At 41.9% G+C, this 24,483-nt stretch overlaps 1 protein-coding gene across 2 annotated transcripts in view; it reads right to left on the reverse strand.

The window, feature by feature from the left end:
* nav3 (neuron navigator 3) overlaps nt 1-24,483 on the reverse strand; it is a 230,372-nt gene that overhangs the window by 110,100 nt on the left and 95,789 nt on the right. For both annotated transcript variants that reach the window (XM_039791195.1, XM_039791196.1), the window contains exons 5-7: nt 22,784-22,958; nt 11,580-11,648; nt 3,693-3,835 (exon numbers count right to left, since the gene is read on the reverse strand). In XM_039791195.1, coding sequence (XP_039647129.1) covers nt 3,693-3,835; nt 11,580-11,648; nt 22,784-22,958 — 387 coding nt within the window. The remainder of the gene's footprint in view (nt 1-3,692; nt 3,836-11,579; nt 11,649-22,783; nt 22,959-24,483) is intronic.

The raw sequence follows: 24,483 nt of genomic DNA on the forward strand, positions 1-24,483 counted from the left end.
AAATAGTGTGTTTTATTAATGAGCAAAAGGGTTCGCTACCATTTGTTGCCATTAATGTGATCTGTGATTTTAATCATGTACTGGTCCATATGTGGTTATTAATCTGTTTCTGTGAATGTATCATTGATCACGATACTGTTGATTATGTTGTGTTGAGTAGCTTGGTAAAACTGTAATCGCTACCTGCTATCACTCCGTTCACGGAGTTAGTTACTGTCTGTGAGACAATCGCGGAAAATCAGCTGTTAGCCACTGGAGTGGTTAGTGACCGTTTTCCCTCAGAAGACAAAAGTCTCAGAGTCTGTCCCAACTAGGGCTTTGACTCCGAACTTCGTTATTCGAATATCATTCGAATATTAAAAAAAATAATGATATTGGAACGAATATTAGCCAGCCCTTAATATTCGAACCTGTTATGGGCATTATTTTTTGTAAATGCGTTTGCTTGTAAACGTTGTTTTCAGTTCAGATTCCGAGGCTTTTTCATGCATTTCAAAATGTAACTACACGTCGCGGCGACGCACGTCTCTCGGCCGTGGCTCGGTAGCGGTGCATTCCTCCTAATTCCCCTAAAAAAGAAGGCAGGCTGGCCCAGGGCCAGGCCAGCTCAGCGGCGTCTTTCTCCCGTCGCGTTCCGCTGTCTCTCCTACCTACACCGGCGCCGCACCCTGTCCCTTCTCCCCTTTCTACCTGCCTGCTCAGTGCTGCTGCACATGAGGAGAGAGCACAGAGGGGGGGGGGCAGGGCTGCTCCTCACTCACACAACAGAAGAGAGAGGTGACTGTTTCGGTGGCCACAGGAGAGAAATACATTGCGTGCTCGCTGGACAATACTGGCGACTCTTTTTTATTTTACAGAAAGTCGCTGTCTTTTCTACAGAAAGTTGCCAGATTTGTCGCTAGTCGCTTTTGTGAAAAAAAGTCGCTAAGTTGGCAACACCGCCCACACACACCGGCTCCACGCACACACCAGCACACGAGTATAAACATCAGACCACTTACGTAGGCTACGGTGAAAGCTCCGAACTTCCTGTCGAAAGCATACCGTTTGTGTTTAATCCAGGGTCTGACTTAATTTTTTTTTTAAACTGAAGGCATTTAATGGTCAAAATATTATTAATAAATATTCGAATATATTCGAATAATATTAATATACAAACGAACTTCGAATATAATTTTTGGGCAAAAGTCAAAGCCCTAGTCCTAACTGCACGTGTGGTCCAGACCTGAGTGGCTGAGGGGGGGCTGGTCATTATCGATAGCTAAGATCAGAGTGCCTCTTTCTTTACCCTTTCTTCTTTTACTAATTATACACACACACATGGACACGAGCTAGCCACGTAGCTCCCGAGCTAGCCACGTAGCTCCCGAGCTAGCGCTGCTAGCTTAACCACGTGGAGTCGGCTTACGTTTGTACAGAGCTAACACATGACCTAGCATACAGGCTAGGCTAAGCGTGCGCGTTGCCTAGCAACCCCCTCGGCCTCTTCAGCCCCTCCTCGTGCACCCAGCACCACTACCGCCCGCTTGAGGCTAAGTTATGTGCAGCTCACAGGAGTAGCCATTTTGGTAGTTTTGTGTTAGACTACATTTCGACACCGCCCCTTTCACTCACTCACTCACTCACACACACACACACACACACACACACACACACACACACACACACACACACACACACACACACACACACACACACACACACACACACACGTGTCCATGACACATGCTGCTTTGTTTTTGCTTTTGGTTGTGATATCGTAAAAGGTATATAAGTTTATTAGTGACGGATTATTGATTGGCTACTGATAATTGTGACGTTAATAAATTCTATTATACTTAAATAGCAGTTGCCTGTGATTATTTGTGTGCTTATTGTAATAATTGCTGGTTGAACACAGGTCTGTGCTCGGATTCACCCCTTCCTTTGTTTCCTTTTAAAGGATTCAACAGAAATGAGATTGTTCCACAGTTTGATTATTGGCCCCTGACTTGCAGGGTGGTGCCCCGTTTTGATTGTTTGTCGATTTGATAAAGTTATTAATAACCGTAATCATAACTTTATTAATATTGATAAAACATCTTTGATAATTTGCCAATGATCAAATCTGTACCCTATGAGTATCCAACACTGCTGCCTGATGCCACTCACTGCATCTCTCCTCCACCTCCTTTAACTCCGACTGTTCCTCTCTCAACTCTACAGACTGAACCCGGCAGTGTTTTCCCTCCCTGACTGGGCAATGCTTTAAAATTAAAAGCCTGATCTCATTATAGTCAGAAAACATTTAATGATTAGATTATATTGCGTGCCAAAGCACACAGTTTGTCATTATAATGTCATAAACTCGTCAGGACTAGTTTTAATTATTAACGACTGGGAGCAGGGGGGATCGGTTTTTAATTATTATCACTGTATGAGCCAATAAGTCACGATAAATCTTCTGAAGAAGCCAAAAGGAAATCTTAAAGCTATTAGAAGTACAGTCAGCGAGCCAATAGCAAAGTAATAAAAACATTATGAGCAGATATATTTACTCTTTCGCAGCAGAAAGAGGCAATTAAAAATGTATTTGTGTATAATCAATGTTGGGTTAAATAAACTGCCATACACTCTAACTATATTGTGAGACCCTTCTCTCAAATACATAATGACTCTGATTAGCTTCATCATGCTTCGAGAGAGCAGCAGCCTGAATTTGGCCCTTCGGTCATTTCTCAGATAGCTCTCGCCATGCTGTGAAAATGTGTCGCCGCCTCCGCTTGATGGCATCCATTATAACTCACTTAGAATAAAGAAGTGGAGACGGTTCAGCAGACTGGTGAAGACTGGTAAAGTCAGGGACTGGGCTGTCTCTGCAGCCTCGTCTGTCTGAGTCAGTGGTGCCACCAAGTGGTTGGGACGGAGAATGTGAAAACGGGTGCTCAATCCTACCATCAACTTCTACCAACTCCTGCTTTCTAACCCAACCAGAGGCTTGGCTCGGTGTCCCGTTGTGTAGAGCTGTAACAATTCTACATTTTGCTGTGCATTTAATTGTCTCAGAAATAATTGTGATTAACAATTCAATTGTCTATTTGAGTCAACATCAAAAATATGTATTTATTTATTACTTTTTTTTTTAAACAAATGAAAGTTTTGAATGAGTTCCAGGATACATCTTTTGGTTATATATATAACTGTCATGTGACCCAGATAATGTAATACCAAGGGTACACAGCCAATGAAGTAAACAACGCCGCTTTATTATCATAAATCATTTTTATAACTGTATCCCCCCCCCGTCATTTTTGTTGCTATAAACGTGTATAGAGTGAAGTGCCAACAATTTAAATAATAATAAAAATATATAGTCCGACAAATAATCACTTAAATAATTACAATTTGGTCAACAATCAACAGTCATTCGCATTAAAGGGTAACTATAGTTTTTTTTCAATCTTTGACTTTGGTTCAGTTGTTGTGATCTCAGTCAATACTGAACCAAATTCAACCAGTCTATTAGACACAAATGAATGGGGAAATGGGGGCCAGGTTAAAAAAAAAAAAACGGTAGTTACCCTTTAAGACCCTAACTAATGTTAGCAATTAACTGCGATTAAACAAAGAAACAATTAGACAATTATGTAAAAATTGTTACAGGCCTAACAGTGTGTGTTGTAGTCCTGAGAACAGTGCTATGGCGTCCTTACCTCTGTCGTTGCCGCTGGCATACTGAAGAGGCTTGCTCTTGTCGATGCTGTTGAAGCTCTGGCTGCGGCGGTTGAGGTTGGACGAGCCGGGGCTCCTGGAGGCCCCGCTGCCTGCAGCAGGTACTCTGGAGGGGCCTGGTAGCCTGCAAGGGAGGGTTTGGATGTTAGGGTAACATATTGGGAGTTTTAGCTCTATAGGTAAAAGTGCTTTGGAGTAGAGCCCCTCTGGGGGCAGAAATATGTCTACATGACAATATTACTTAGGCAGGTGGCCTGGTTGTCAGTGGTAGAGCAGGCGCACATATACTGACAGGTTTATGCCTCGATGCAGAGGTCGAGGGTTCGAATCCAACCTGTGACAAATTTCCTGCATGTCTTCCCCCTCTCTCTCCCCTTTCTCACCTAGCTGTCCTGTCAAAAATTAAAGGCAGAAAAGACCCAAAAAATAATCTTTAAAAAATATTTATATATTTATATATATATATATTACTTAGGCAGAAACATTGTAATTCTTTGTCTGCACCCACCTGATATTTAACTCATTTCTGCCCTTAGAGCAGCTTTGCCTCAGACGTGGTTTTAAATAAAAAAAAAATAATTCTGTTGCAGAATGACAAATGTCCATGCCTTAAAGGATATAGGTTCACATTTTTCAAGTCTACGCTGATGCCCATATGTACATTTCAAAATGTTATTGGTTGTTGTAACTCTCTACTCCATACCCTTGAAGAAATCCTTGCCTATGTACCTCGTCACTTCCACTCAAATTTCTTCTGAAAGGGATCTCTTTGCGGCCAGTATGGACAAGAGAAAAAATGACAACGACCAATAACTCTTTCAACCCTGTCTCCTAAGAAAATCACGTTCCCATACAACGAAACCGCCTCCAATTACATTTAGAGGGAAACTGATTTTGTTTGTTACGTAATTTAAATTACGCACGTACGTTAAGTACAATATCTGACATAAGTTAAGTACATTATGTAAAGTTGACATTTGGTTTCACACAGGACACTAACAACCTCCAGTATGAGGGTCCTTTTAATTCGACCTCCTCCCTACGCTGACTTCCACAGACTTTGATTAGAGACGTATTTGTGATTCGTCAAAGACTACTGTGATCCGAGACAAAATAAGCTTCCCTCAAAATGTTATTGAGAATGCAGTTTTGTTGTATGGGAACGTAATCTTTATGTGACAGGGCTGGGGCATGCGACTATTGTCTTAAGAGAGACTTGAACAAAAACCCTGCTGAGAGTAAAAACAAGTCTCACTCGTACTCACAAAGGCCGATAGAAGACCACAAGTTAGGCTTTGAGCTGTGCCCTATACACTACGGAAATGAAGGCGAAGAAAGTTTGGCTCACTGTAAGTTGAAAGAGTCCTTCCGTTGTATCATGAATTCTGACCTCGGCCTCAGTACTGTATGTGTCAATGTGGAAGAGAGATCAAGAGAGTGATGTAAGATAGAGTGCGTGTTCCATTGTGGGATGAAGATAAAAGGATGAAAGGAGGTGAACTTTGAGTTTTGGGGGAAAATACGTGACAGAATATAGAAAGAGACAAAAGTTTGCTTCATGACAGGTTGATTGAGATCTGTTAGCACCCATGAATGGAAGAAAAATGGAGTTCATGAAAAAAAATTTGGAGACATGATGGCTCTTTATTCCTCCTCCGTGCATAGTCACTATTCATTTCTGCACCTCTACTGGCACTGCATAGAAAAACAAAGGCTTACACACACACCGACCAAGGAGGTTTGTGTTTTCAGTCAGTCGCTCTACTCTCTGACGCACGCATACACTCGCATCACATGCACACTCGCATAATCCTTTTCTCTCGACAGACCGAGTCAAAGTGTAAAATGTTGATTTGCCACACCGCAGCTGGAGGATTTTCACGACTCCCATGAGGACGCGTAAAGAATGATCTCATCAAAAGCCCGTTGTTGTTGTACAATAACTTTACATTGCATTTTTGATGCACTTTGCCAGCTGCTTTCAACCATCTGATTTGTTAGTAAGTTGTTTCAAAAACAGATTTGGCATCTGGCTCAAGAAACATAACAAGATGTATGACAACTTGGATTTATTTCCACCATTAATCTTTACTATTGTTTTGATGGGATTTTTATGAACCAATTCCAAAGACTGCTTTTTACGTCCCAGTGGTGATGGTGGTCCATACCTGGCCTAGTTATATATATATAATTTTTTTTTTTTCTTCCTCACAATCTTTTTAGATTGCCTGCTTGCATGTTGTGGCTAGCGTGCAGAATCCAATCAAAATGTACAGCAAAAACGCCCCAAAGTCTCACGGCTGACAGACTGCAGGGAACAAGGTGGGAGTAAAGGTAGGTAATGTTGAAAACAATGGGCACTGAGTAAAGACCTTGCTTGCATCAGAGGGCTGTGGGTGTTTCCATTCATAGCCTGGTCTTTGTCAATATGAAGAGGGAAAGAAAAAAACTTGAATAGATTCTAACAACTTGGTGACTTTTTGTCTCCCTGCCTGAAAGCTGTCGTGATGTCCTTTAACAAAAATAATCGATTCGCTACGCTGAATATGTCACTGGCGTCTGTATCGCAGATGGAGCCGAGATGTCGGAGAGGAAATTCTTTTAAAGGGTAGAATCCTGAAGTGGTCGAAAACCCCAGCAGAAAAAAAACCAACATTTCATATGTTCCATTTTGTCTAAGGCCTTACATAATAAAACTAAACAAACAAAAAATAATGGTTGACATGTAGGATTGATTAAAAACTTAAGAAATATCTTCCTTAACTGCCTGTAGTCGCAAATAGAAGTAGCTGTGAACTGAACAGACAAAGTTCTCTTCTCTATGATTCAGTACGTCGTTTTTTTTCTCCCCTTCTTCTACACTATCAAACATACGACGAGAACAAGTCAGGTCAACTTTATTTTTTCACACTGATTCTGTATGTAAGGGGATATGAAAGCAACAGCAACTGATAAGAAAGGCCACAGACTGACCAAATCAATAGTGGTAGCATTTGGGAAGGGAGCAACACTTGGTCTTTTTATTTCCCTGGAGAGTTTAAGATGTAGGTCAGTCATGCAGCAGAATTAAAAGCTGCTGATCTGTCTTTTGGCCTCGCACTCATCATTGGATCTGGAATCCATTTCATACCAAAACCAGTCCAAATAAAGAACGAGAGCTGCCAGTCAATACTAAGAGAGATACTGCGGTCATTAAAAAGTAGTCTGCAACACATACTGCTGCCTGCTTCCTTCTGTGGAATGTGTTAAATGGAGCACGTTTTACACAATCCACATCTCAGTTTGACAGATCATTTCTATTAAAAGTATATTAAGTATCCTTTTTCATAAGTTCATCTTTTAACAGCATTTTTGTGAGACAATATTTCATCTGCAGAGGAATGTCGCTGCCCTAACTGATGTCAGTAAGCTGCAGGACTTATCAAACTAACCATCTGCTGCCTTTTCTGATGCAACAAGAAACACAGAAATCATGTAATAAAAGATTCAGCACTCCTACAATTGCAGCAGAGAGACTTGAATGGCACTGGTTATCATTGCAAAAACATCAAGTTTACTTTGAGTGTCTCCCGTTGAAAAATAGAACAAGGCTCAGCGATTAAGCAACCCGCGCAGCAGGCAGTCAGAGCAAAAACTGCCTAATAAGTCGGACCATGTGCTGAACAATGCAAACATTGTTTTATACAGGCAATTGTGCGAAAATAAAATGTGCTTGAGTGCAAAATAGAAAACTGACACAGAGAAGCAGCAAATGTGCCTACATTCAGTTCCTCTGAATTCCTTAATCCTAAAACATCCGCATGTACAACTACAGCGGACTCTGCTCTGTTTAGAGATGCTGGTCCAGGCCTGAGAGCAGAGATTTGATGGTCTGCCTCAGTAATCGCACTGAACTACGGAGGTGGTCCTCAGCCCAGAGCCCAGGCTGCCACTCACAGATGGACTAGTACAGCAGCCGCATAATAGACGGAGAAAAAGAGTGAGAGAGAGAGAGAGAGAGAGAGAGAGAGAGAGAGGGAGAAGAGAGTGCGCGCAGCTATGACAGGGTGGAACAAGAGACTTTGAATCTTGATGTTCAAATCAAATATCTCACAACAAGAGAGAACGAAAAGCAGCTCAATGACTCCTAAACACATGTACATGCATGGATAACAGTAGCAACAGGGTTTTTAGTTCCCACAGGTACAATCAACAACGGAAAAGAACAGAAGAGAGTGAGAGACCAAACAATTAGAAGAAAAAAAACTAAGAAGACAAAGAAGAAAAAGAACAAAGGAGAGCATTGAGAGAATGGGAGTGAAAGGGAAATGGATGCAGATAGTAGGAGAAGAGAATCAGAGAAAAACCAGCGTAGCTGAAAGCCAGACAAGAGAAAATGAGAGATAAACAGTGGGGAAATGAGGGGGAGACTGAGGCCATTTAGATGGAAATCAGAGGTATTGCCTTTTATCATAAGATTCTTTCATCTTCCAAAATACATGTTTGATAATGCAGCCGCAAAACGGAGCATCACAGGGAAATGCAATATACATTCTGGACAATTATTTTGTCTTAGGAGGACTTGGGGAAGAGTATCAGACAAAGAAAGGATGGTGAGGCGAAGAAGAGAGGGAATGTGGACAAACACATTATTCAGCTTGTCACTCAGTTTCAGTTAAGCTAAAAGTTAAGCTAAAACTTATTGCAGACGAGGGAGCACTCACGATTAATTTCCCCTGCCAAGGTTTTGCCAGGGATTATGCCAACTTCTACACCAATGTCTTCAGCCAGTCTGGAATTCACACTACCTCCAGGGCAAAGCCAAAGCCACCGCTCCCTCAGGCTCATTACAATGGCAGAAAGATACCACAAGCTAGCAGGTGGCCAACAAGCTGTTAAATATCACCCCCTGCTGCCAAGATGGCGAAAGTTTAAGCAAAAATTCTATCAGATGGGAGACCTTGGGACAAAATCTCATCAAATGGGGGTCCGTGGTCTAATTTGTGTCAGTTTAGGGGTCCTTGACGTGAAAAGGTTTGGGAACCACTGTTCTACTGTTCAATGCAGCCACTGATTTATATCCACTTCTGTATTTATGAAAATCAATGAGCAGACTCTAGAAACATTGACAATAATGAATACAGACTTGGAGTTTACTCTGATGAAATACACAAATCAAGTGTCAAGAGTCTGCTAATTGAGTTTGTCCAAAAAAAAGAAAGAAACCAATTGCTAAAATGTACAGTATATAGATAGAGTCTAGATACGTGGTTACGGGGCTAAAACTTGCAAGCACACCAGTATGGTCTTTTAATGCAGCCCAACAGCACACACACAGTGCCCTGTAGCAGAGGCACAGATGCTAAGCATGGGTGGCCCCAGGGGAAGTAAAAGCACTTGTCAGTGTTAAGAGTGTGTTCACACATGGCCAGTTTATTCACACTGTAAAGCTGTTTTAGCTTAGCTTTGCTCAGATGTCTTCATCAAACAGAACCACAGAGTGCTTCATAAGGAATAAGAAAGAAATGACTACCAACAAGAGGATGCAACCCATTCTCAAGTGTAGAAATGCACATTGGCTCCCAAGAATCACCAGTGACTCATCCTTGGAAAAGCAAGCATAAAACAATGAAACAAAGGCAACCTGTTGCCTTGGACCAAAGCTCATGTGTAGCCATTTCTTTATGCATACATCACTAGTGACATCAACCCCAAATACCCAACTGCATGAGTCTAAACAGACTAAATACAAAAATGCAACACAGTGGGCATGTTTCCACCCTGTCTAAGAACAATAGAAACCATTTATATGAGTTAGTGCAAGTAAAAAGTAGTAAAGAGGGTAGGTACTTTAGCTCTGGGTAACGAGCAGAATGTCTCGTACAGAGCATAAAAATACACTAAAACTCCTGCACCTTGAGGGCACCGCTCTTCACCACATTCAGTGCAAGTGAGAGAGGCATGAATTGTTTTCCCATTTTTTTGAACCGCTAAAACTTTCTTGCTTCAGGGGTAGGAGAGGAGACAATTCATGGTCATTAAAAATAACTTCGCAGATGGCAAGAAAGCAATTAAATGTGCTGTAATCACGCTTGTGTGAATGAGAATCAGATGGCAACAGGGGACACCATCACCACTCACTGACCTCCAATACGGGTTCTCCATTCGTGTTGCGTATCTATCACACATACAGTATGTGTGTAGGTCACTAAAGAGTTATTTCTGCAAAGCAGCAGCAGTGAGGTTTGTTGTCAGTGATGTGAGAGGGCAGATTACTACACATAGGGCTGGAGCTGCTGGCTACAGCATTTTTGCCATTGTTCAGTGGCGGCTCGAGAGGAATTATTGGCCAACACGCTTCTTTCCCACTGCCTCTGAGCTGGAACAAATGCTGCAAGCATCAGACAACTGGACTCTGGGGTGTGTACTGTACATCCAGTACGTATGGGTAGATTTGTGGGTGAATGTCTCACATGTGAACTGCTAATATGGGTTTACATTGAATGAGTACACTCCGTAGGTGTATGTACCTGTGCTAGTGCACCTACCTGTATGTAACCATGAGTGTGAGTGCTTAAATGCTTATGTTAATAAGATGGTAGGAAGGTCAGGTGCCCTATGTGAGTTTGATAGGTTTACCAGCTCACACGTGACACCTCAAGAGTAGCTGAAGCTTGTGGTTCTCTGACTGCCGGCTACAGCCTAGAGTCTGGCAACACAAAGAGTGTCATAATGTCTGGTAGCTTATTTAGCAGCAGCTTCTTTGCCAAGATGTGTAAAGGGCTATTCCACAAAGGACACATCACACACAGAACAGCACTTCTCAAGTAGTGAAAGCGCTGGACTGAGGACAGAGATTAACAAGATCCCGAGATAATGTCTGTTATGATTTGACACTATAAATAAAATTGAATTAGACAAATTAAATTGAATTAACATTGAGATTTGTCACAAAAGTAGTTTACTTGCACTTTCAGTTAACTATATAGATAGAGTAGGTATTGACTACACTCTATACACTCTCTACAAAGACTCAACAATTCCTCCCAAGAGTAAGAATTTGCAGCGACAGTGTCGGTGAAAAACCTCCTTTTAACAGGCACAAACCTGGCTCTTGGTGGGCAGCTAGATTTCCTTTTTTTGTGATTCTAGCAACCTTTTTGGTGCAAACGACTCACTGAAGTTGTATGCACTGAACTCCCCAGCGGCCACTGGTCTGTCAAATCATGTGGACATGACTATGATGTCTGAAGATGAATGTTTTTTCTTCATGTATTCATCCATGTGTTGCAGCTTGTAAAGTGCTAATGAAAGTTAAGTCCTGGTTTTGGTGTGAGTCATTTTAAATAAGACATTGTCATTCGTTCTAATTATTGAGTGAACATTTTACATTTGCTTACTCGGGGAATACTCAGATAGACTGGCTTGGAAGCAAATTATGTACAAGCACCTTCACAATTATACAGGTGCCTATTTGACTGCACTAGCCCTGACGTTAATGAGAAGAACAGGCATGTTTAATTAGGCTGAATCACCCATGAAAAGGTAATAGGGAATATTATGATAAATATTTAGCACATTAAGAGACTGTGAGGCACTGTTGCAAGCCGCCGTGAGGCACACTTACACCCTGCCGAAATATCCCCAAAACACTAAATCCCTGCCAGCTGCTCTCTAGCTGACCCTGACCTTTGACCTCCCTGAGCTGGTAACACAGTAAGACAAAAACATGAAAACATTAAGCAAAATGGACAAACGTGTGATGGCTCAGGGACATGCAAAAAGCAGTGAAAACTAAGAATGCTCCGTGTATAGTACTTTGAATATAGTTTTGAGAATCAATAAACCAATAAAATAAAGCAGGTACATGAAGTATTTGCCATATTTACCTGGTGTTTTTCTTCTGCGGTGACCCTATTCCACTGTGGCCCGGAGGACTTGCATATCGTGCTGTGAGACTGCGTAGAGAGCAGAGAAGATGACAGACAGACGGTTAACACAGTTAGAGGAATGAGACCAGTGTCTTGCTGGAATTTTCTTAATCCATGCCTTAATGTAATAATGTGCGTGAGAGGAGACATTCAGATAGATGCAGAGAGAGAAGGAGAGATAACCAGGGGGAGGAAAAAAGAAGCACACAGTACATGATGTTCTGTATCACGCCAGTGCTACATTTATTTTTTTCACATGATGGATCACACGTTTATTACCACACGCGTATGACTAAGCCAATAACGTCTCTCAATCCATTTATAGGGCCAGCTGACATAAAACAGCCAGAAAAACTTTCACAATCAATTTCGTGGTGGCATCGTTTGAAGAAAACCCCAAGACACACAACACACGAGGCAGAGGCGAAGGAAATGCCCACAGCACCAGTCACAGTTTATAACCCAACACTCACTCTTAGTCATCCACAGAGACGGGAATCAAACGCGGGCTGCCCCTACATTCGTGTTTGACAGGAAGTAGTAAAGCTACTTGTAGAGTGCTTAATGAACAAAGAGATGCCTTTAATCATCATGCGTACACCCTGTAAACAATGAGAAGTCGAAGGCCAGGTGGCAGGGCTGTTGTTTATTCCTGTGTGAACTGTATGACTGGCTAACCATGTGAGTGTTTCTCACTTGTTGTCATAAACTGAGTGAACAGAGACTGAACGCAAAGCCCCTGTATCAACTAGACATATCTTCTTTTTAAAGTAGTAGACTAAATGCCTGGGGGAAAATATTGTCTGTTGCTGTCTTTATTGCTAAACAAGCAAGTGAAAACCCACTCAAAGCAACACTTTGAAGTTTGGGCTAACTGGGCATCAGCTAGCATACATTTAGCATTAAACAAGTGGCCTTTTTTTTGCCATTTCTTTTTTTTTTTTTTACTACAAAAACTACATTTTTACGAGCACATTTTGGACAAAACCCACACACAAACAGAGAAAAATATAAGTGTTGAAAATGTGACCAAGATATATTGCAGGCATAGTGTTGTGGCAGGCTTAGCTAGGGTGCTATACATTATTAGCTTGACAGAAAATCGTTTTTTGACAGAAATAAGAACAATTGTACATTTAGGAAAATACTGAAAATGACCACAGGAAAAATATTTGCTAACAAAGACTGTGGAAGTGGATAGTGTAAACTCACCTGGAGAGTTTACAGTTTGGTCACAGTAACTCCTCGACATAAGAGACTTTTTAAAATTAAAGAACCAAACAAAATGCTGACTCTACTTCCCAGCTAGCATAATAGAGCACCAAATAACTAGAGTTAGACTAAGTTAGACACGCTAGCATCTAACAAAGCCCCCCCTTCAGTTTAGAATACTGCAAGCAATTCTTTCTTGACTGTTACACATCGAATACAGAGAGAATAGAGAATACCAGCTTACTGCAGATCTGTATTCATACCTTCCACAGGCTGACCAGAGATAGAAACTTGAGTTGTCCAATTAGTTCCTTTTGAGCAGGGAGTTAGCAACGTTAGTAACGTTAGCTCAATAGCTGTCAGAGCAGTTAAACTATGCTTCAGCTATGCATGCTCCTCATGACAGAGGAAGCAACAAACACCAGCAGTCTGTTTAGACGTCCTTCTTTTCTAAAAATGAGGAACAACTTGTTCTCTGTTTTGTGATTGTGGGCTGATGGTGATGGTTTGGCGTTGGTGAGTGAAAGTGGACAGAGACAATAAACTACCTATACTGGGTGGCTGTGTGACGCACTGCAGTCACCACATCTCATTTTCTGCTCGGTCTGCTTTTGGTGTGCAGTTCTCAACTTTGCATGAAGCTGAATATAAATAAATGCCAACAGCCTTTTACAGTTTAGCATTTATATTGATGAATTAAATTAAAGTGGATAAAAAAGACATTACTAGAGAACCAACAGTACTATATTATACTTTGAGGAGAAATTAGAAAATATATTAATTTAAATATCGAAGTAATTACACACCCCACAAATACCATGACAATTTGGTATTATAAGGAATAGCGTTCATTAAAAGTACTGGCCATGACTTTTATGAAAAGAAAATCTGTTGCTGGTGAATATTTTGGAAGCCATTTCTCCATGCATCATTTCCTCTCATGCAAAAGTCCAACAAAAGGAGGACCGGTTACAAAGGTTCCAGGGCTTTCTGAGGTGACTTTCTGTCAATATCTCGAATAAATTTCAGCATTCTGTGGAATCAAATCAGCCGTCACAGAGCGACAATGTGATATTTAATGCTTTGTTAAGCGAGGTCGAGCTGTGAATGACAAGGATCTTTCAAGCTGGTGAGCAAAATTTTAATTAGCTGTCTCAAAAGTGTCCATTCTGTGTAACACACACATTCAACTTTCCTCGTCTGCCTCTCACACATACTGCAGATACACACACACACGCACGCACGCACGCACGCACGCACACACACACACACACACATACATACATACATACACACACTCTATTTACACCTCTCCCTCTTGACAATTCACATCGCTTTTAAACCACCTGTGATAAATTGCCAAGTCACTGTACATTTCTAATTGACCTTGCAGGTTTTCATGATGCGGCGTTATGCTAACGAGCTCCGGGGCAGACAGCAGAACAGAGGTTCAGGGCAGTTTCCCATTAGAGTGGCGAGCACCTTCGTATCATGTTCTTAATAAACTATATGACACCTGACACGTCAGTTAAGGATGTCTGGCAACTGTTCTTCTTTTTCCAACACACACACACACACACACACACACACACACACACACACACACACACACACACACACACACACACACACACACACACACACACACACACACACACACACACACACACATACACACACACTTCATCTCCCAGTAGTATGTTTTGTGCTCTATTAAATACCCTAAATGGCACTTAGCACACAGACAGGACAAGCTCAGACAGAGATTAATGGAGCCTCTCGCACTCCAAAATGCTTTTTCAGCTTTTTTGTAAAGAGGGTCCAGTTGAAATCACATTTCTCTCTAAGTAAAGCTTTTGTGCTTTTGCTTTCTTTCTGTCTTTGTTTGTATTCAGAGTGGGAGTGTGGTGCAGGGCTATTAGCAAGGAGGGAGAAGGGTTATCCTTAAAGGCAACGAAGGCCGCAGAAGTCTGAGAGAAGGTAATGTAAGAGCAGCTTATGTAGGCGCAGCCCACAGTTGTACATGACAGTAAAAAAAGAGGGGTGCTGTGGTGCATTTTTCCACCACAAGACCCACCCTGACCCCCGCCCCCCCCCCAACTTCCAGCTTTATAAAATGCAATGAAACATGAAGGCAATGGGATAGAGTCCCCAGCCTGGGGTGCATATCCAACCCACAGCATTTAAGATCTTTCCAATGTGGAAAAAGAGACACCAGAACACATGAGGGCAGGATCTAGGACTGGGGAAAGGGGATAAGGGGATGGGGTGGTGAAGGGAAAAAGAGGAGGGGGGTACAGTCTGTCACTTTTGATCCAATACAACATATATCAACAGGGCCTCCGTTTAATAGTCCACGACACTGTGGCGCACATGCAAGCGATATTGGATGCCTTCGCTGTCCCATTAAAAGTAAGTAATATCAGTTCCAGCCTGATTGTAGCCGCAGCCCTGAGGGCAGACACAAACTGATAGGTTTAAGACCCAAAATGGCGTGTGCTCAGGCATTCAGGCCAACGTGATGACAGCAGGTAATGAGATGTCATCCGACCTTCCCTTCCACAGCCCAATCAGCACTCCTAAATCAGCTCCTTCTAGCATTGTTGCGTGGATGCCTACTCACACATGAAGTCACGCATCCATTCGAGCATGTGGCACAGTCAACTCAATATCTGCTGTGCACTGATGCTTGTTATGTGGCAACATGTTGCACTTAGCATCTATAGGTAGCTGCTGGAAACTGGTCCTGCAGTAGTTGAAGCTCTTGCATTCATCTTGCACCTATCATGTATTACCAAAATACAAACAAGTCCTCCAAGCTTAACAACACAAAAAGGGTCATTTGGGGTTCCCCTGCTGGCCAAAGGGGTTTGGATGCCAAAAAATGAACCATTACGGGTTATGCTAGAAAAGAACGGCCGCACTTGAAGGCTGCCGTCATAGAGAGGGGCAGACAGGATGGCGACACTTTATAATAACCATTACTAATAAATGGTAAATTAATAGTCAATTACACTTAAGTTAGTTACTTTACTGTTAACAAACAATCAAATAATAATTAATAATAATTATTAGTTATGTTATAATTTATGTGATTTTAACAGTTTATTGCACACATCATAATATTTGATATATTAAATAACTGATTAAGATTACCGAATGATTTGTTAACTGTTAAGAAATCGTTCATATTGTCATTCAAAAAAAAGTTATAGATATTGCCAGATATAGCCGCCCACTCCAGTTTTGACTTTTAAGTTGAACCTCTTTCGGTGGTCCGAGTACTTGGTTAAAAGAAACATTGACTGTTAGTAAGAGATCGAAAGCAAACCGCGATGACTTTAGTGTCAAATTGAGATGATTTGTCCGCCCAACAATTCGCCCAGACTTTTCCCTCTTTCCGTTTTTAGGTGCTATGACAGCAATACGCCACTACCAACTTGATTCTCTGGGCCCTATCTTGCACTCAGCGCAATTGCCTTTGTACACCGACGCATGTATCATTCATATTTTGCAACCGATGCACAGCGGACTTTTCCCTCCACAGACGCACATTGGTAAATTAGGGAATGTATTTGCGCTCCCGGGGGCGGTTCAGCGAAAAGAGGAGGCGTGTTCCGGCGCTAACGTTACGTGGTGCTATTTTGCAGTTTCAGAAAACAATTCCGCCACTGACCAGGAAAAACCTGGTCTAAAGTCAGTGGCGCTAGTCTAAAGTCAGTAGCGTGTTATTCAGATGCTATTTTAGGGCGCATGCTTGGCCATAATGTAGGTGTGCACAACGTGCATACACTTCTCTCATCTACAGCAGTTCACTTTTTTGCAAACCATACATAATTACAAAGAAAAATATTACTGAAAATTGCTTCAGGTGTTTGGATAGATCAGGAGGCACTTTACAGTACAGTCCTCAAAAAGTTGCAGCATTCTTTGTGGCTTGTTATGTTTTACACAACATTTCCATGAATCATGGATGTGTTGATGACATAAATGAGGAAATATTAGAGGACTTAAGGAGACGTGATGTTGAACTACGGCGGTATTGGACACTCCGGCGGGATCTGGTCCGGGAGTGGCAATGCGCGATGCGCTCCTGATGGAGCGGGTGGACGGAGATGGAGTGGGGGGGAGGAGGAATGGGCACAACAGGTGCAGGTGGTGCGTTTGGAGGCCCACGCTGCATGGTTGCAGCAATCCTCTCCAGACTTGAGGAGATGCTCCCGAGAGATCGCAGTAACATCGCCGGCAAATCCGCCGTCATAATAGCGATCCGCCACGGAACAAGCGCGCCTGCTCTTAAAGGGAATGTGAGATGACGTTCTGATTGGTTATTTTCACGTTACGCCCAAACCACACCTAGCTACTTCAGACCAACCCATTTGAGATTTGCGAGATCCGCCCACAAAGCTACTTGCGTTTCATACTTGCGTTTCAGATCGTTAAAATAGGGCCCTCAGAGACAACAGTCATTATCTGAACAGCTACAAGAGGTCCCATGTTTTAAAATCAAGAACATAGGCCATTTTTTGTATTTGTCGGATTAGAACATTATTTAGTATACAGTAGGAAATTAAGTTATAACTTTACTATGGACCTTCCATTGTGTCCTGAATAAAGTCATTATTATTATTATTATTATTATTATTATAAGTATTGCAATACAAACACATTTTTAAAACATATCAAGCAGATGGTTACCAAACTAGACTCAAAAAGAGAGTACAATTGTTTTAGTTTTTTTCAAATAGATAGAACATGCGTACAGAATTAGTTTGACATACAAACCTGCAGTACAATGGGCTTTTATTGTGTAGAACTGCACTCATCACACTGTTGGCAAGGCTAATTAACGACTTCAACTAAAACATCTCACTGACAGTATCCCATGACCACGATCAAGAAATTATTCATACGCATATCTATGTATTAACAACCTATGGCAAAAATCTTAATGCAAATCCATGATGTATGACAGTCTAGATTAACAAACAGGACAAGTGGAACCAAACCATTTACCAGTTCATGATGCCACTGACACTAATCCATCCTCCTCATATCAGCATGGGTTTTCCAGAAAGGTCCAAACTCTGTTGCCTTGATGCTACAGCACACACACACACCGCACAAGCTAAAACTGTACCTAGGAGATGAGTACACACACACACACACACCGCACAAGCTAAAACTGTACCTAGGAGACGAGTACAGACACACACACACACACACACACACACACACACACACACACACAAACCGCAAAGCCTAAAACTGTACCTAGGAGTCGAGTACACACACACCGCACAAGCTAAAACTGTACCTAGGAGACGAGTCGGGCTTGGCCAGGCTGTTGGCTCTCCCATAAGGCAAACGGCTCTTCCTGTCGCGAGACACGGCGGTGGGCAGGCGTGAGGAGCGCCAGACCAGGGGGTCAACTTGTTCGCCCCGGGACATGGTGATTTAAAGAGGGAGGGTTTGCCTTCTAGAGCACTGAAAACCTCCCGTTGCTCCGGGCTGTCGTGATCTGTCCAATGGGGAGTTCCCCTCGGACACAAACACACAGTCACACACACATTCACACACATCCCATCCCCTTGCCCCAGAGACACCAGTCAGACCAGCAGGTGCTGTCTATAGAAAGCTCCCCATATCACAACTGTAGATGTGCAGTGGACCAAATGTGTGAGAGTGTCTTGGAGCATGTGTGTCTCTGACTGTGTAAATCCGTGAGACAGATAATTTGATAATTTAAAAGGCTCTGCATTTTTAATTCAAAACATCCATTCTTCTGGCTTATCTTATGTTTTACGAAGTTACTCAGACATGCTAAATCTTCAGGGTTGGCTAGGGCTTACAGCAATTCATCACTTTGGAAAATTTGAATTCAAGACGACTTTTATGAATACAGTTAATTACATTTCAATGTTTCCAATGGTGGGTGAAAAGGAATAGGAGTCTGCACACCAGCCAGGCACGAAGTATCGAACAAAAGGAACATCACAAATCCATTTGAAGTTGGCATTGTACGAGACGAAAAGTGCAGGAACTATAAATCAGACATATACAGTATCAAACATACGGTAATATCAGTTTCTGATGTAGTTAGAACTTACTTTACGTCCAGTGGATTCTTTAGATAAACTCAACTCTACACAGTCTGGGTGAGACAAGCACCATACATTATGCTGCAGCTAGTATAAAACATGTTTCAACGGCTGCATCATTCCATCAAATTGAAATATTTAAGCTGTCCCTCATTTTATACACATTTAGCCAAACATCAGCCTGAGTTGAAATAAAGTTCTGTGGGTTTAAATGCTGTTGGACTGTACAGCATTAGTTTGTAATGACATATCAGTGAGTCAGTTGAAAGCATTTTTAGAATCAGTTTTTCAAATTTTAAAAGCGCACCAGTAACACTGCAGCACTTTCCATTAAAACCTTATTAAAAAAAAAAAAATTTTAAACAACACAAAAGAACAACAACAAAACAAAAAAAAATAATAATAAACTTTCTTTTTCCCCCCCCAAACATAAAAAACATATTAAAAAACAAAACTACACACACCACATGGCAGCACACACACACACACAAAAAAACACACACAAAAAAAAAACACACACACACACACACACACACACACTCCAGTACTGTTGGACTGTCCAATTCACACTTAACTTAAAGGGTCAACTTGGACCCAATTTCCCATGCATTTGTGTCTAAATTACTAATGTTGAACACAAATCTTTGAAATTGGTCTAGTAATTAACGACAACGCTGTAACTGGCAGCCGCAAAACGGGCTGCAATGTAATAATATAGGCAAGATGCACATTGTGAATTTTTGCCCACTTTCAATCATGTCAGACACAATAATAATCTGAGCACGTCAGTGGCAAAACAAGCACTTTTAGTGGACCTAAACTGAAGGTGCGCAATCGCCCAATAATGTTACATTGTAGCTTGTTCCGCTGATGCTGACCGGCCATACTGGACCACTTTTTAAAGACTCCTGTTCCCATCAGTCACTTAGACACAAAAACATAGGAAAATAGGGTCCAAGTTGAAAAAAGAAAAGAAAAGGAAAGTTACCCTTTAAGTTCTATTAGGCCAAATGATTCTACTGTATATCTCCAGACTGTTCTTCACACAATATGTGTGATGCTATACAAGCAACATTTTGTCATCTTTTGCCTGATTTCTCTACCCTTGGAAATAAATCAATTTATTCTCTACACCTTTCCAGACTTTCTTAAGCCACACAACAAGAGAATAGCCGTTGAATGGCCCAGACATCCGCCCCCCCAAAAAAAAAAAAACTCACCGATTAATGGCTGACTTTATCACTGACAGACATGGAGTGATCCTCTGACCTCGACCGAGGCCTTCAACATTCAGACGTGATTAAGTTATCAGCCCAGGGCAGTAAGACATTACTGGGGCCATGGACAGAGAGGGCAGATGGTCTATTTGGAAATGAACTGAGCCACTTGGTCTTTATAGAAGACCTTCAGCCATGACTTTATAGGTTCTCCTTATTGGGGGGAGGGCCCTCAAATATCTCATGAAAAAATAATACCTCAAATATCAACCAACCAACTTGTTATCAGACACTTCCTTGTATTTTATGAGGGTAAACTTATGGAATGGCTTTATCAGTATGTGTGTGTGTGTGTGTGTGTGTGTGTGTGTGTGTGTGTGTGTGTGTGTGTGTGTGTGTGTGTGTGTGTGTGTGTGTATTGGTTTGGCTGGACTGATGCAGCAGTGTTGCTTCGTACTTCACTGTTTGGTGTGTATGTGTGTGAGAGCGTTCTCCACCTGTTGTGGGGGCAGGTGGGGGAGGCAGGAGTGTGGGAATGGGAGGCAGCTGTGCCCCTGATAACCCCCCGCCCCACACACACACACACACACACACACACACACACACACACCCCGATTGCTACCACCTCCGAACTTCCGAACTTTGGGGCCAAAGCGCTCGACGATATCATCTTACTCCTATGCCCTCTCGCCAAGTGCTAACACTAATTGCTCTTATTGCACTGATTCTACGCACACACATACACACACACACACAGATAAACACACACACACACACACACACACACACAGTGTATGTGTCATCTTAATGGGAATACACTATGTGTTATTATACAGATACAATGGATTCTCTGTTATCAGTTAATGTATTGGCCATCACAAAGAGAATTGACTCATTCCTGTTAGGCGTAGGAAGAGAGACAGAGAGACATGAGTATAAAGAAAGTAAAAACTGAAAGAGAGACTTAAGTAGAAATGGCATGAGGAGGAAAGAGTTGGTCATCTACGTACGTGTGTGTGTTATTTAATGTCCCCATATGTCATGGAGCGGGAGAAGACGGCTAGAGAGGGACACAAAGCTTTTAGCGGATGTACAGCTAGAACAAGAATTAGGCTAGCAACGCACGCACGCGACGCCACGCACGCGACGCACGCGACGCACGCACGACAAAACACACACACACACACACACACACACACACACACACACACACACACACACACACACACACACACACACACACACACACACACACACACACACACACACACACACACACAGTGCAGTAACTTGATCTGGTCAAGGGGAATGCTGCTCATGTGTGGCATGTCAGGCCTTCCTTTAGATGCTCGTCTTAGGCCTGCTCTGTCTATTTACATCACAGCGGGTCAGGCCTCCTTTGCTTTTACTGCCTTTTACTGCTTAGCTGCCTGTATGCCAATACTGTACAATGCATGTCCTAATATTAAAAATGTACCTCATAAACCTCTTCATATTGTAAACCTACAACTGCTAAACTAAGGACAACTCACCATCCCTTAAAAAGGAGCTCTGCACAGATTTAGCGTTGCACTCCTGTAAAATTGTCGGACTCAAGGTGGACTGTTGAAGAATCGATGCAGCAGAACCAGAGTTGTCTTTTCTATTCCGCGCATTCTTCTTCTTTGTCAAAACCTGGCACCCACATTACCCACATTGCGACTCGACCACTGGTGGATTTTGTCGCCTTCAGACAGAGCCAGGCTAGCCGTTTCCCCCCTGCTTGCAGTCTTTATGCTAAGCTAAGGTAACAGGCTGTAGCTTTTGAACTTAACAGAAACGAGAGTCGTATCAATCTTCTAATGTATGTCTCAACCAGAGAGGGAAATAGCGTATTTCCCATACATTCTGAGGCTTGGACTGGATTCAACATGTAAATCAGTGAGCCAGCTTGGCTCTTCCCAGTCAAAACCTCCTAATGGAGCTGATGCAGCGAACGCCCTAATGAGTTACATTTTCCACGAAGGCTGTTGCTCACTTTGCACTGAGAGGCAGTCATATCCAACAAATTCCTGTTTACAAAAGCTCTAACTGGACCTAATTAAGCATCTAAAAGCGATACATCTCTCAACCTCTCTTCCAGCATTGGTCCTTAAAAATAATTGGTCAACTAATTCAAGCCAGTGACATGAGCTTGCTTCTGCAACCTCTAGGCTACATCTGACCCAAATGTAGTCTATATCGACGACGTTTCATTTTCAATATAATTCAGGTGCCGCCGGAAATTCCGCCGGATGTCCGCCACCTTCCGCTTTCTTTGTGTTGGCAAAAACTCTGGTGGATTTCTGAGGACTCTGGTTAACTGCTCCTCAGATCTCTGCAGGGTAAAACCAGACAGCTAGCTAGACTATCTGTCCCATCTGAGTTTTCTGTTGCACGACTAAAACAACCTTTGAACGTACACATGTTCCACCAAGAAGATTGCGATTGGTTAAAAGAAATGCAAAAAAGAAAAAAAACGTTTTTCTCGACTAGCCAGACCCTCCTCCGCAGGGCTGTGGAGGAAGGTCTGGCAATGCGAGACTAGCCCAAATGAGACCCAAAGCCGACACCAAACTCCTGAAATGCAAATATCTGGAGCGCTGCATGGTACCTGGACTGCATGTCTTGCGTCTTGAGGCTGCTGGCGGACGGTGCGGTGCTGCTGGTCTGCTGGCTGAGCTCCACCAGGGACTGGTAGTACTGCTGCTGCTGCTGCTGCTGCTGCTTGTAGCGCGACAGGATGAAGAAGAGGCCCAGGATGCTCTTTAAGTTGCCATTCCTGATCTCTGCGGGGACAAAACAGAAAGGACAATCTGAGCGTCTGTGTTACTTACAGCGCTACTCCACTATCATATGATGATATGATCCCGAATCTATGCATTACTACTGTATACAGCAAGGTTGTTATAGTTTTTAATTTTGAATTAGGTTTTTTTTTAATTTTATATCCCTTTTTACTTTTGGATTTCATTTCAGTTTAAGTTAGTTTTCAGAGTGTTTGTTAGATTTAGTTAGTTTTTCAGTTTTTACAGGATTTTTTGTTTGTTTTTGTTAGGGTAGGATAATGTCTCAAAAGTAAGTGGCTACTATATACAGACAAAATACATTGTTTAAGAACTGTATAGGAATAGCCATAATGTTTCTTCTTTGTGCTACTTTAGTGTCCGATGTGAAGCAGTTACAGCATATCCCCATCTCTTGGAATGTCAATGTCAGTTTCTGTAAAAAACTAAAACCCAAATGATTTATGTTAATTTTTCATCACTTTTTTCAACCTGGCAATATAGTTTCAGTTTAGTTTTAGTTTTTATTTAGATTCAGTTTACTAAAAAGATTTTTTTTATTGCTTGTTTTCATTTTTCGTTTTAGTGTCCTATAATAACCCTGGTGTACAGGGGTATACAGCGTTACCCTGCATCTGCCCTCCACTAGAACAAATGCTTTTTATTGGAATAACGCCACTTTTTTGGCAAGTGAAAATAGTGCAGCTTTTGTTTTCCACTTGAACCAAAGCAGTGTCCTGTGACAAAAAAAAAGAAGCTTTCCAGACCATGTATTGCATCTTTCAAACACTGTAAAGTGAACATATGTTGACTTAAAAAAAACTTAAAAAAATAAGACACTTGGGGATAGAGCTCAAGTGCAGCTGTTGTTCGGCAAAGATACAAGTTTTATAAGAGTAATTATACACCCGGCTTTAACTGGAGGAGAAATTGATGCATTGTATATTATATGCAGAGTTGTATCATTTAACTGTATTCAGCATGATGTAACACTCTAAATAGGAATAATTTAGGCCAGAGCTCACAAGAAGAACCAGTTGTCATAGATAAAAAGCATCTGCTAAGTAACACACAGCTGGTGTATTTAGGAGTGAAGCTCAATGTGTTCTGGACTGGTGTTTAACTGGCAGACGTCTGGTGTGAGAGCAAGTCTGAGGCCAAACTGCCAAAAATATACAACAGGAACTTCAATTACCGTTCTGCTTTCGCCATGAAATGAGGAACTGATGGTGTATTTACAGATGCTGTGTGACGATGACAGAAGTGACACATTTCTGTGTAGTGATGAAGGTGAAATTATATAAATGGGTGAGATAAAGAGTTCATGACCTAAATGACAACAGCAGCACAGAGAAGGGTGAAAGTAAAGACGAAACACAATGATCCAAAATGCATTCATATTGAAAATGAACTCAAAGGACGTAAGCGTAATGCATGAGAATTAAAGAGATTAGATACCTCTTTTTACATCACCAAGAAACTGCAGCGCTGCAGAGAAAGTTACCTTTTAAATATGCTGAGCTGGCGA

This window comes from Perca fluviatilis, chromosome 23 (genome assembly GCF_010015445.1).
Source record: "Perca fluviatilis chromosome 23, GENO_Pfluv_1.0, whole genome shotgun sequence".
Lineage (NCBI taxonomy): Eukaryota > Metazoa > Chordata > Actinopteri > Perciformes > Percidae > Perca > Perca fluviatilis.